Here is a 14,466-nt window from a genome sequence, read left to right as displayed (position 1 = left end):
GGACTTGGATTGTCTGCCCTCCTAGTTGTGGTGCCCTTCCATGCCCTCCTATTTTGTGCGGTCACGGTTAAGCCACGTTAATATTTTATATTAATTTTTTAATGAGATAATAAGACAAAAAATAATAAAAATATAAAATATTGACGTGACTTAACCGTGACCGCACAAAATAGGAGGGCATGGAAGGGGACCAAAACTAGGAGGGCAGACAATCCTTGTCCGGAAAAAAATAGTGAAATTCCCAAACCAAACTAAAAAAGGTCCGGAAACCGAACCGAAAACATCCCAAACAGTTCAGTACCCAGTCCCGAAAATTTTGGTAATGGATTCCGGATCTCATATGCCTTCGTTCGGTAATCCCAAAACCGAACTGAAACATTTATAAAGTATGGGTGTATATATATATATATATATATATATATATATATAATTTTAAATTAGGTTTAAGAAATATATAGACCGTCGGATTGGTTGAAATTTAATCTCAACTGTCCAACTTAGGGGTTTCAATGGATTCTCTCTTAGTGGTCATTAAGCAATCTGAAACCCTCTGGCCTCTCTCTCTCTGGAAATTTAGAAAAATAGCTAAAATTTTGATCATGGATGAAATTTTAACCAACTATAATATTTTACATAATTCTAACCAAAATTTAACATAAAAATACTAACTGCCCTTTATTAGAATTCGTGGTTCTTCTTTCTCTGCCTTTCATTTTTTTTGTCTATCCATTTTTTTCAATCGCTATTTTAATTACTTATTTTCCTCGCTGTTTATGCAAATGCTTTGGATGATTGAATGGAAGCATTTCCGAGAATTGCACACGCCATTTTGGGTTTAAAACTGAAAGGAAACAGTTCCGAGAATTTTGAATTAAAACCAGATTCTCGGATAATACCTCCGGTGGGGTCTTAATCTTGGTGATCTGGTCTCCCTGAGAAGCTACACCTAAAACCAAGAATCCTTCCGGTCTGTCCACAGACTCAGTAAACCCGTACCTAGCAGCTTCTGTAGCAGCATCAGAGCACAAGATAGCCCTACCAAACTGTGAGCCAAAACCCAGAGATTAGTATACAATTAGAGAACACCCAGAGACTCTGTTTTCCTTCACTGCAATTTCAGCTACGAACCTCTCTGCATATACACCGTGTTTCATTGTAAGACCCAGTTGCAGAAGAAGCCCAGAACTCCAAAGCTCCAGAAATTGAAAATATTCAGACTACCGGTCGAAATTCCGGATCTTTGTCCAAAAGCTACATCTGACCAATAGCTTTAGTGGCTGTCAGCCATGGTGTGAACGCAGTCGGGCAAAGCAAATAAGTGTGAACTCCACTAAAAGGACATTGCAGTATTTTTATGTTAATTTTGGTTAGAATTATGAAAATTTATAATTGTTGGTTTAAAATGTATATTTATGGTCAAATTTGTGGTTATTTCTCCAAATATTTCATCTCTCCCGAGTTCTCTCTGTTTTCTCTATTCTCTCCGCCTCTACCTCTCCTTCCCCCACCTTCTCCCAGTATCGATTCCGACCACCACACCATACCCTCTCCTCTCAACTCCCTCCAGCCACCACGGTCCACACCATGCCCTCTCTCGAGTTGTCGACTCTCATATCTCTCTCTTCCTCCCTAATTGTTCATCTCTCGAACTCTCCTCCTTCCTTATTCTCCACATTTGTCAGTCCATGGCGTCGTGGGTGTCCTCCTAGGCCAAGGCGTACTAATGGCTCGAGAAGCTCTGCCTGAAGCGGATGTCCGCGACGGATGATGATCTTGCTCTATTGGCTGAGTCGTTTGCTGGGTTCAAGGAGCTCATCCTCGTTTGGTGGGTTCGGGACCAATGGGCTCGCCGTCGTCGTTAGCAAGTGCAGCTACTTTCAATCCTTCAAACCTCCAGCAAAGATCTCAGCTTAGACCTTCAAGCATCAAGCTCAGATCTAGGCTCAAGGCCGCCACCACCGTCGCTCCCAAGGTTGTTACTTTTCTATGATTTGAATAATGGATATGAACTAATTTGAATTTCAACCTCTAGATTTCGGGATTCAAAGGTGGAATTAGGGTTTTGATTTTTTCGGTTTGGGATTTTGATGCAGGTTTCAATTGAACGAGCCTCCATTTACAAGAAGGCAAATAGGAATTGAAATCTCGAACCGTACCAAAATTCCGAATTTTTTTCAAGAAAACCGAAATTTCGGTTTGGTTTCGGATTCTGAAATCCCCTTTTAAAAGGGATCAATTCAGTGTTCAAACATTGGGTTTTAGTTCAGTATCTTGACCCGAACCAACCCTACAAATAGTTATTTACCTTTAGCTAAATTACCCTATTTATTCCCCCCCCTCCCCCCAAAAACACCACGCAACCCAAATTACCCCAAATGCTAAAGCTGGGTCAAATACCCTCCCACCCCCCCCAATTCCCCCCTAAACGCGTGGACTCGCTAAAACTTGGGCCAGTCTCGGCACGCCAACGCACCACACGCGGTAGGTTTGAAATTGTTTCCTGACAGTGTGGGGCCTACTGTCAGGGCCCTTATCGGCCACTTCCCTGAGCCTAACGGTTGCTGACACACCCCGATCAGGAATGTCCATTAGGATTCCGAATCAAGCTGTGTTGGTCGACACCTGGAATGTGACGAAGCCATTAAGTGTGATGACGTGGAAATATTGTGAATAAATTTAAACCTAAGAGTGCCTAAATACCAGAGTGCACTGGTGAGCGGGAATGAACCCACTTCACACGTGATGTTAGAGCATAAGTAAGTACAGAAAAATGATATAAGAATCGTACCCTCGAAATAGTCTCCGATAGTAAGAATCGCCGCGAGTCTTTGGTGATAATAAAACTCAGCTAATACTACCTGGAGGGTGAAGACAAGACAAAGGTAGTGGCCATGTAAGTAAAATACTAATAGAAAACATATAACACATGTAATCCCTCATTACAACACCTGTATAATTTCCAGAGAAATCATAATGTACCACAACACATCATCTCATCAATAATATCAAATAATCATGCGATTAATAACTTATAATAGTACGCAAGTCAGAGTCACCTCTAGTGACCTATACGACATAATCATATCTCATCACATATCTCATCAATCATGGCTAGCATATAAGTCGGAGTCACGGAGTCACCTCTAGTGACCTATACGACATATTAATTTCTCATCACATATCTTATCAATCATGGCTAGCATATAAGTCGGAGTCATTTCTAGTGACCTATACGACATATTCATATCTCATCACTTATCTCATCAATCATGGCTAGCATATAAGTCGAAGTCACTTCTAGTGACCTATACAACATATTCATATTTCATCACGTATCTCATCAATCATGGCTAGCATATAAGTCGGAGTCACCTCTAGTGACCTATACGACATAATCATATCTCATCACATATCTCATCAATCATGACTAGCATATAAGTCGGAGTCACTTCTAGTGACCTATACGACATATTCATATCTCATCACATATTTCATCAATCATGACTAGCATATAAGTCGAAGTCACTTCTAGTGACCTATACGACATATTCATATCTCATCACTTATCTCATCAATCATGGCTAGCATATAAGTCGGAGTCACTTCTAGTGACCTATACGACATATTCATATCTCATCACGTATCTCATCAATCATGGCTAGCATATAAGTCGGAGTCACCTCTAGTGACCTATACGACATAATCATATCTCATCACATATCTTATCAATCATGGCTAGCATATAAGTCGGAGTCACTTCTAGTCACCTATATGATATGAATGATGGCTAGCATATAAGTTGGAGTCACTTCTAGTGACCTATACGACATATTCATATCTCATCACATATCTCATCAATCATGGCTAGCATATAAGTCGGAGTCACTTCTAGTGACCTATACAACATATTCATATCTCATCAATCAACTAATACCGTATACTTACTTGAGCTTACCTAAACTTACCCGAACTTACCCGAACTTACAAGTGTGTCATGCATTCACCTTTGCAATTCAGAGCGTTCACAACACCACAATTATATTTATATATATATATATATATATATATATATATATATATGCAAACAATTCAACTCATCGTTTATGCATTATTCAATAGGCATGGCGTTTTTAAAGCATAACTCATATAATTGCATTTTCTGGGAGAAACATCAAGTGAATACATATATACTTAAAACTAAAAGCCCACACATATTGCTCAATTCCTTAAACAAGGCTATGGTCTTGATTATTTATTATCATTTCTTATACGGCTACATCTAACGTTTCGTTAGACTGCCTACGTACTCTAAACAGGGATCAAGCCATTCGTAGTTCGCAATAATCATTTATAGAAATACGCATATGGATAGATCACGATGAAATCTAACTCAGCCATCTCATAGTATTTTATAACATATAAATATATATATATGTCATGGCATAAGTTTCTCAGTTTTATTTAAAAGCATTTATAGAATTATCAATCATGAAACATATGATGAGCAAGGAAAGATCCACTCACTTGGAGTCTGTGCTACAACTTCCTAGCACAACCATCGAGACGTCACAAACGATCAGCGTCTGTGACTAAGGCTAATTTGACCTGGAAAGGCTCCAATTTCATCAAAACCTGTCAGAACCCTAGAATTTGGGTGTCCTCAATTCGACTCCATAGCAACTCCGACGCCTCCAAACTTGTTTGGGCTTTGTTCCTGGTCTCTAGAGGAGTATTTTGGTCGTGAAGATCGAATGTATTTCATTCGAAAATGAGTGGATTGTCGCCAAAAGCTCCACGGCACCATTGTCGCCATATCCTGTGAAATAGCTTCATTTACTTCGAATTTTTTAGTGGTTAACTAAGGAAGGAATGTGTGATGATGTTTGCAGGTGGTGGGATGTCGTAAAACACTGAAAATTGGACAGAAAATCCGTTGAAATTGGTAACGGTGGTGCGGGTCGTAAACGGGTCAAGGGGAACTCGTCGGGTTCCTCTCATTCTCTCCTCCTCCTTTCTCTTCTTTCTCTCCTCTCCCATTGGTCCCTCACTCCTCTCTTCTTTTTGGTTAACTCTTCCCTCTCTCCTGTTCCGATTGGGCAGCTCTGCCCATTTCTTTTTCTCTGTTTTTCCTTCCTTTCCCCGCGATGCCTTCTCTTTCTTTTCCCATAATTTTTTTAACAACAACTAATCAAATAATAATACTTATAATTATATACATATAAAAATATAAATAGTAACCAAAATAAAATTACTTCTCATTTTAGAGTTCTGTAGAACTTTAATCGTAACTCCAAATCCTCTTCTGTTTGCGCCTACGAGCCCGTGTCGTCGAATACTTCAGAGATATGCTAAAGCAAAATTTCATACGCCTCACTATACGCTGATCAATGAAAATCAAAACCCTCGCCTCTAAGGGTACTTTCGTAAAATCACACTTATAAAATTTATAAAAATGTAAAATTTGGGACGAATTGTCACAGTTACGCATCGGACGACCATCATTTAAGGACCGTTGGTTGATCCAACGGTCCAGAATCAATTTTTTTTTTAAATATGTTATTTTAAAATACATTGAATCCAACAGCTGCGATCGAATATAATCAAATCTAACGGTAAAAAAAAGATCTAACGGCCCAAATTTAAATCCAACGGCTAAAATAATTAAAAAAAATTATTTAACTCAAAATTCACCCAAAAACTCTATAAATACCTATGTATTTGTTCAAACATCCACCCAAAACTCAATTTTCTCCTACAATTTGAAAGTTGAAAGTTTGATGTTGAACGGTTGGTGAATTGAAAGTTTGGTGTTGAACGGTTGGTGAATTGAAAGTTTGGTGAAAGTTGAATGCTTGCTTTGTAGAAAATTTAGTGATTTTTCAATATTTATCGGAATTTAAATATTTTTAGATTAAAATGTTCATAAAATTAATTTACGATAGTCTACATATTTATTTTTTTAAATTTAATTTAAGAAAAAAATTAGCCTAAATTCATTCTTTAATTATCCCGGGCTAAAATTTTAGGCCAGAAGAGTTGGAGCATAAAAAATGTTTCTGGCCTAAAAGCTAAATTTTCCGGGCTAAAAAATTTGCCTTTTAGCCTAAGGGTTGGAGATGGTCTTAAGGATTTTTCTTTTTGAACAAAAGATATTATATGCACTAAGTGGGTGTGGAATGGGCTAAGCTTCACAATGAGCTAGTAATAATGTGGTTCAAATTCATCTTCGGTGAGAATTAAATCTGAAGTTTCTTACTTACAAGTGAAGAGGAATATCACTAGACCATAGTACTAATTAGATATACCTTTAGGGAATTTAAATAGTTCAATCTTTTTTTTAATAAATAATATTATTTACACTAAGGAGGCGATGATGTAGCATTAGAGTCTAGTAGTACTTTACTCTCAATTTGTAAGTGATATATTTTAGATTCGATTCCATGAGTGGCGAGTTTGATACTTATTGTGGAGCTAAAATTAATCCGAAAATTTTAGATTTGACACTTGAGCTTTTATCTGCATATGACGAATATGCGCTTGTTAAATTGGCAAAACCCACATTTATTCCATGCTTCAACTCCTCGAAAACCTGATCTGTTAACTACGATTTCTCCAAACTCTCATGTTCAGGAGAAAAGTCAAAGGTATTAAAGATGATTAATAATTAAATCATTATCTTTATGCCTTCCTCATTAAAGATCCACTCAATCAAGCAAAAAATCACAATCAAATCTAGTCAAGAATCACAAAGGATAATTCCAATATATTATTTAATTAATAATATATTGGAACAATTCTTTCCTACAATATCCAACATATAATAGTGACACACTTTGGCCAACTGGATATTAGCACAGGGCATGACAAGTCTTGTATGACATACATTGACCGATTGGACATCGACACATGGCATGACAATTTCTACACATGTGGCCAACTATCTCCCAATAAATACCCTATTCTCCACCAAGTTTCGATAAGTTTTTGTTGCGCAATTAAGTCGTCAATTCTCTCTTTTTAGAGAAACTCACTTAGGCATTAGAAATTCATTGGTCAAACCATGCACCCCATTTCGTGGGCACGTAGGTCATTGATCAAAGATATTTAATTATTTTATAGATACAACTTTATTAAGACTGAATACTACGAATTTTTGCCACCACACCTATTATTAATTGTTTTGGTGAAAAAATTCAATTTATTAATCAGACAATCAAAGTATTAATACTTTTGCTACTAAAAAGAGAAAGACGGCCATTTTTTTAAGGTGCTATCTGTTGACTAATCAGATTATCAAACGACGACGACATCAATTCTGTTGACTAATTAGATAATCAAAAGACGACTGCCTTCTATTACTAAAGCCAGAGTTGCCATGTACCAGCTGGGTTATTGTATAGATCCCCAAAAGTGGAAAAACCATTGTATGAATAAATCAAAGGAAAACTTACGAAAATTGTTTGAAAATTTTAAGTTTTAACGATAAAGATAAAATAAAGGGTAAAGTGAGTACCATGATTGACTTTTTATTATAAAACTTTTTATTGTAAAAATATGATTTTTCGTTAAAGTTAACAGTACCAGAAATTTTTCGTTAAAATTCTAATAAATCAAAGCATAATAAAGTGAAAGAAACATAAAGGTGTGCAGAGAAACATAATTCAGTACCTAAACCCTAAAAAATGGAGTAGGATTCTCTCCCCTCCTATTTCCATCTCTTTCCCTCCCCTCCTCTCACATATTGTTTTATATCTTATTATCTCTATAAAAAAATCAATATAAAATGTTAACGTAGCTTAACTGTGAGTGTTCAAATAAAAGAGGAGGGAATAGGAGATAGACTAGGAGGGGGAGATAATCTTTCTCCCTCAAAAATAGCAAATGAATAAGTGAAGAAGGAGCAAAATTGATCTCAACCACTCCACCATATAGAAATGGGACAAAACTCAGGTCAATTTTCCAAATTTTAATGGAAGAATATAACGTTTGGTGAATTAGAAAGGTCCATGTCTTGGTGGGCAACTTTAATGAATTTTGTTTTCTTTATCCAAAAAGATGTATGTGAACTAGAAAGGCAAGGGATACAATTCTATTTTCTCTGATTGGTTTTTCTTTTTTTATTTATTGGAACCATGAATTGACATGATGTGGACATCATATGCCGTGTTACATGAAGCTGATGATGTGACTTCACGATTGTAGTAACCGAGTAACTACAGTTGACGGTCGATTAATAAAATTTTGACAATTTAACCTGCATTATTGGAATTTAATTGCATAATACCCTCTTCCACAATTCTAGTTGCAGACTTGGTTAGTGTGGGATGGGGAAAATATGCCTCTTTCTTTCAAACTTTCTTTAATTATTTTATTTTTGCTGTTTTACCATCCTATGATAAATAATAATGCTCTCTTTTGAAATGCTAATTGGAAAAAAAGGTATTTGAACATTTTGAAAAGAGTTGTTTTATTAACACCCCACTTATTTTCTTATATTACCCCCATTCTTCACATACATTCAACATTCCTTCATTATTCATTCTCACCACATCTCTAAATTTCAAGACTCTCGCTAAACATGTAAATGCTAATTATAAGGTCAACTACATGATATTTGATTGTTGGTTTATGTTACTGGGAGAGCACAAATCCAAAATTTGCATCACTCTCTGTTACTCATCTAGAGTTAATCTCACAAAATTTTGACCCAAAATTTGCATCTCTCTTGGAATTGTTTCCTGATAAAAAAAAAAAAAACCCTTATAAATTCAACAATAAAGATCTTTTACTGTATTAGAAAAGGAGGTTATTTTAAAATGAGTGTATAAACATTTTTAGAAAATGTGCGGAATGGAATAGAAATCCCAACCACATGCTGTCGGACGGAATTATTGTAGTCAATTCATGTTGCTTGCCTCCATTCCTGCTTCGAAACCATCAATCACATGTAAGTTTTTGTCTAAATATTTTTATTTTTATTGATACAGAACACCGTGTAACGGTATACCCATTTGTTCTCCTGGAACGAATGGCCGGTCAAGGTGGCACCGTGGCAGCTTCTGTCTCTTGTTTTATTTATTGCCTCACCCTCCCCATCTCTTTCTCTAATGGCCGGACAATTCCATATATAAATAAGTGTCCATACACCACATGCCATATCTTAATCAGAAACAGACGACATATCGATATTGCAGAGCCGAAGAAAACTTGAAGGACTAGACAACAATGGACAAGGGTGACATGGTAGCAAACACTAATAATACGACGCCGTTGTTGGAGGGAGGTGGTCATGGAGGAGCAAAAGGGGGGTGGTGGAACAAGGTGCTGGACGTGGAGGAGGCAAAAAATCAGGTGTTGTTTTCGTTGCCAATGATTCTGACGAATGTTTGCTATTACATGATCCCTTTGATTTCGGTCATGTTTGCCGGCCATCTTGGTGAGCTTCAGCTTGCCGGTGCAACCCTCGCCAATTCTTGGGCCACCGTCACCGGCTTTGCTTTCATGGTAAGGTTATTCTCTCACTCTCTTGGTGTATCATGTTCTCTCCATGTATGTGCTATTAGGAAAACTAATAGAACAGGAATACGCAAATAAAACTGGTTACGAACTTTTAATAAAGAATACAATATGAGACACGAACAAACAATAAAGAAACACTAAATCGTGATTTATATGTGGCTTATTCTTTGTTTACAAGTCACCCACTTCTATTTTTGTTTAATAGTTTGTAACCGGATTTCTTGGTGCATATTAGTGTATACGGTCTTAGAGTATTGCTTTCTTAAAATATGTTTTCCATGGCTTTTTCAATTCACTTGCTTTGTCTTTCAATTTTTCTAAATCAAGCGTTCTGCTTTTTATTTTTCGTATTGCAGGCCTTCTCTTTGAACTGTTTTCTTTGTCTATTATTCTTTCTTGGTTTAGGTTGGATTAAGTGGAGCTCTGGAAACGTTGTGTGGGCAAGGATTTGGCGCAAAGTTATATAGAATGCTGGGGATTTATCTACAAGCCTCTTCCATCATTTCTTTCCTGGCCTCTATCATTGTATCCGTAGTCTGGTTCTATACAGAACCAATACTTATCTTAATTCACCAAGACCCTCAAATCTCAAAATATGCAGCGCTTTATATGAAATTTCTGATTCCGGGGTTGTTTGCATATGGCTTCCTGCACAATATTTTGAGATTTCTTCAGACGCAATCCGTTGTCATTCCATTGGTCTACTTCTCGGTGATCCCAGTGGTTCTTCATGTTGGCATTGCGTATGGCCTTGTACATTGGACAGGTCTTGGTTACGTGGGAGCTCCGGTGGCAGCTTCGATTTCAATATGGATATCGATGCTAACGTTGGCCACGTACGTTTTGTGCGCAAAGAAGTTTGAGCATACGTGGGAAGGGTTTACATTAGAATCATTTCATTATGTCCTCCCCAACTTGAAACTTGCCCTACCCTCTGCAGCAATGGTATGGTAAGTGTTTTCGATTTTTCTTTACTCCTTTTCAGAGTATGTGAGATAGAATCTGTAAGTATTCATGTCTTCATTTTTTTCGTCTTTCCAGTTTGGAGTATTGGGCCTTTGAGATTCTGGTGTTCATGGCAGGAGTAATGCCAAAAGCTGAACAAAACACTTCCCTGATTGCAATCTGGTAAGCATTCAGCTAGCTCTAAACTTATAGTTTTTCGCTCGACTCAAGTAGATTTTTCCTAATCTAATCATATCTTCAGTGTGAATACAGAAGCAATTGCATACATGATTACATATGGCCTCAGTGCTGCCGCAAGGTTGGTAGAACAATAAATTCCAAGTTTAACTAATCACTTCGAGTTTTTCGATTCTGCATTCTGTTTCGCACATTGAATCAAATAGTACCTTTTTCTTGTTTGTAGCACAAGGGTGTCAAATGAATTGGGAGCAGGCAATCCTGAGAAGGCCAAGAATGCAATGGCTGTGACTCTTAAGCTCTCTATACTTCTCGCGCTCATTGTTGATCTGGCTCTGGCATTTGGTCACAATTTATGGGCCGGCGCCTTCAGCGACAGCAGCGTAATAATAAAACTATTTGCTTCCATGACACCGTTGCTTTTAATTTCTATACTTGCCGATTCTGTCCAAGGCGTCTTATCAGGTTCGAATCATCATCCACTTCTGTTAGCGGTTGTCCATCTGCTACTTTGCATTTGAACTTATTCTCGGTATTTCAGGTGTGGCCAGAGGATGTGGGTGGCAGCACCTGGCTGTGTATGTAAACTTGGGAACATTCTATTTGGTTGGCATGACAATTGCAGGTGTTCTTGCATTCAAGTTGAAACTATATGCTAAGGTGAGACCATTAACCTTGTAGCTTAATTTTACACCCCCATAGGATTGAACCTTGGGTTTCCAAAATAGTGTAAAAATAAGTGTTTCGAATCACTGCTGTTTGACTCGGACCTGTGATAAAAAAGTCCGGGCATCCGCACACTGAGTACTAACATTATTAATTCTTTAGCTGAACACAGAAGTGGAACAAGCAGCTAGCTCGTAGTTGATTTTTTTTGTTTATGTATCTCACTCAGTTCACATTTTGTGCTTGATTTCTTCTGGTGCAGGGGTTGTGGATCGGTTTAATCTGCGGTCTCTCTTGCCAAACCGTCCTACTGTTGGTGGTTACGCTGCGCACAAAATGGACTCAACTGGATTTACCTCGTAACGCAGATGCAGTTTTGGTCTAAATGGTCGGACAAAACTAGTTAACAACATAGACCGCAATGGCAACCTTTTTAGACTAGTTTATGGAGTTTTGAGGAACTTATATATTGCAGAGAAAAATAGTCTCCGGATGCTGGAGAAGATGCATGCATGTTTCCATTAACTGGTTGTTCTGGCAATCAATTTCCCATAGCAGGTAGGTAAGTGACTTCAATAAGAGAAATTCACGTACTATTTAATGAAGATTAATAAAAAGGATCTGATTTGCTGCACTTGGGACAAGGATTGTCTGCCCTCCCACTTCCTGTGCCCTCTTGTTTGTATGGTCACAGTTAAGCTACGTAAACATTTTATATTACTATTTATTTTTGTCTTATTATCTCAATAAAAAAACAATATAAAATGTTAACGTAGTTTAACCGTGACCACACAAAACAAAAGGGTACGGAAAAACATCGAAAATGGGAGGGTAGACAATCCATGTCCGAGCACTTTTGCATCTTCAATGAATGTCTTATTCTTTATAGCAATGACTACAAGAGTACGCGTATAATATCCCTTCAAGATAATATGGCAAAGGAGATTTTAGTAGCGAGTTATATTTGACATTTAAAAAAAAACAAGCAAACTAGCTGGTGGCTTGGCAGTCTATTTTTTCAGTTTGGGAAGACTTTCTCTAGTACAACTCAATCATTTTTAAATGCAGCGGAAAAATTGGAGTAATATGCAAAGTTATATTTGATTTTAGATATAGCTCTAGAGGCAAAAGTAGGACCCCACATTAGAAGATACAAAAATTACATTTGACTTAACTTTTTTTAGGTACCGTTTGATACGTGAGATGAGATAGAACGGAGTGGGATAAGGCGTTCCGTTCCATGTTTGGTGCACCTAAAACGGGTGGAACACATTGTTCCACCGGACGAATTTTGGATGAATTTTCGTTCCGCCTCATCCTCTGGAACGACTTGTTTCACATTCGTGGAACACAAAATTATAACATCTCCGTATTCTTCTTCTTCCTCTTTGTTTCCATCTGAGGGCATCTTTGCTCCATCTCCGTTCCGTCCCATCTTATCCCTTCTTGTCTCATCTGCATACCAAACGATACCTTAAGAAACATCAATTAAAGGCTTAGTCTATTATTATTATGGCAAGTTTGTTGTATAACTTAGTCTATTCCTCTACTTTTTATATATACTATCATTTGTTTAAAATATATATATATATATATATATATATATATATATATATATATATATATATATATATATTAGAGAGAATATGTGTTGAAAGTGCATGTTGAACACATGGCAGAAGTCTGAAGAAGCAAACAAACAAACAAAAAGACAGAAGCGACTTGACTAGTTGGAGATTACTTTAAAACACGAGTTGTTAAATCATATGTTATTATATTAGTGTAAATAAAAATTTTTAAGTATAACATATATTTTTGTATACCAATTATTTTGAAAAGTCTCTCGTTTTTTAAATAAAAAAAAGCTTTTTTTATTAACACCCCACATAGTATTGAATACATCCCATATTAAAAATGTAATATTAAATGACTTATACATCTAATATGTAATGACAAGTTCAACCTTATAGGGTTTAGAAAAGAAAAAAAAAATTCTAAATACACCTCAAATAAGTTTTAACGTTTTTGTCTCAAAATTATTTATCCTCTTCAAGACTTCAACTCTTTTTCTCAAAAGCACTTTCACCTTCCTTTGTAGAGCACATCCACTGATTACTGATTCATTAGGGCCAATGTTGACCTTAATCGTCAAACGTCTCTCAACTGGTTGTCGGCAAATAGGGCGTGAGGTTTGTTTGGAATATCTAGAGCTTGTCACACACATGCATTGCAGCAAGAAAAGAAGTCCAACTAAAAATCAGTTAAGCGAAAATCCACCATAAATTACACTCAAGTTGATTCAAGTAGATTAGTTTTGTGAATATAGGATAGATATCCAAGTCATGGGCGGGATGGGATGCCTCGGCCTTAACAGTTATAAGACAGAAATCCAAGTCAGCTACTTTTAGTAACTCTGTATCCTCAAACATTGAGAAGTTAATCCCAATTCCGAGGGCCTCCCTGAACTTTTGGCCTAAACCGTGTTCAAAATGTACAGTCACAGGTGGATGAAGGTTGAAATGTACTGTCATTTCTGGGATTCACCTGGAGGCTGCCTTAACTTATGGCTCAAACCGTGTTCAAAATGTACCGTCACAGGTGGATGAAGGTTAAAATGTATTCTCATTTTTTGGACACACACCTTCACTGATCAATGTTCAATGGTTAGAAAAAAGTTGGGCAAATCCTTGTTGCCAAAAAATAATTTAGGGGAAAAAAGTTAAGCAAATCCTTCATGACATGAATGATTTTGTATCAAATAGCATAATAAGAAAGAAACCATTATGAAGAGAGTGGAGTGTATGTAAAAAATGTGGAGTGTATATAGAAGATGTAAGGTGTATGTTGGGAGTCTGGGGGTGTGAGGGTATTATGGGAAAGTACGTGGGGTGCAATAAGATAAATTTTAATTGAAAAAACATATGTGGAGTGTGTTAAGTATGTGGGGTATATTCAACAATATGTGATGTGTTAATATAACAAGCCTAAAAAAATGCATCTAAGTAGAAAAACTGAGTAATAGCTGCAGGTTTAAAATTATGACTCTGATTCTCTCTCACTTTAATTAAGAATCATAAAAGAATAAAGGGAACTTTAACGAAAAGCACCCGGTACTGTTCACTTTAACGAAAAATCACA

At 36.9% G+C, this 14,466-nt stretch overlaps 1 protein-coding gene and 2 long non-coding RNA genes across 3 annotated transcripts; 2 read left to right on the top strand and 1 right to left on the bottom strand.

Annotated features, from left to right (window-relative positions):
• Window positions 1–827: 827 nt before the first annotated feature.
• LOC139194120 (uncharacterized) lies at window positions 828–1,535 on the bottom strand. The gene is made up of 2 exons (XR_011578843.1): window positions 1,129–1,535; window positions 828–1,043 (listed from the first exon to the last, which is right to left on the bottom strand). It is a non-coding gene; the product is annotated as an uncharacterized lncRNA (long non-coding RNA).
• On the top strand, window positions 1,439–2,986 carry LOC139194121 (uncharacterized). The gene is made up of 2 exons (XR_011578844.1): window positions 1,439–1,972; window positions 2,094–2,986. It is a non-coding gene; the product is annotated as an uncharacterized lncRNA (long non-coding RNA).
• A 5,824-nt stretch (window positions 2,987–8,810) lies between these two features.
• On the top strand, window positions 8,811–11,960 carry LOC114824036 (protein DETOXIFICATION 19-like). Its single transcript, XM_029100242.2, has 8 exons — window positions 8,811–8,947; window positions 9,195–9,504; window positions 9,925–10,469; window positions 10,561–10,647; window positions 10,727–10,783; window positions 10,889–11,127; window positions 11,204–11,322; window positions 11,591–11,960. Exons 2-8 carry the CDS (start codon window positions 9,226–9,228, stop codon window positions 11,711–11,713), a joined length of 1,449 nt encoding a protein of 482 aa, XP_028956075.2. The 5' UTR covers window positions 8,811–8,947; window positions 9,195–9,225; the 3' UTR covers window positions 11,714–11,960.
• Window positions 11,961–14,466: the final 2,506 nt, after the last annotated feature.

Source organism: Malus domestica, chromosome 03, assembly GCF_042453785.1.
Source record: "Malus domestica chromosome 03, GDT2T_hap1".
NCBI lineage: Eukaryota > Viridiplantae > Streptophyta > Magnoliopsida > Rosales > Rosaceae > Malus > Malus domestica.
This window is presented reverse-complemented; position numbering and strand designations above follow the sequence as displayed.

What these genes read in the sequence shown, in the direction of transcription:
- LOC114824036 (XM_029100242.2), top strand. Translation starts at nt 9,226, where the DNA reads ATGGACAAGGGTGACATGGTAGCAAACACTAATAATACGACGCCGTTG. An exon ending in TGTCCAAGGCGTCTTATCAG is followed by an intron (nt 11,128 to 11,203) that starts GTTCGAATCATC and finishes TCGGTATTTCAG; the next exon opens with GTGTGGCCAGAGGATGTGGG. An exon ending in AGTTGAAACTATATGCTAAG is followed by an intron (nt 11,323 to 11,590) that starts GTGAGACCATTA and finishes CTTCTGGTGCAG; the next exon opens with GGGTTGTGGATCGGTTTAAT.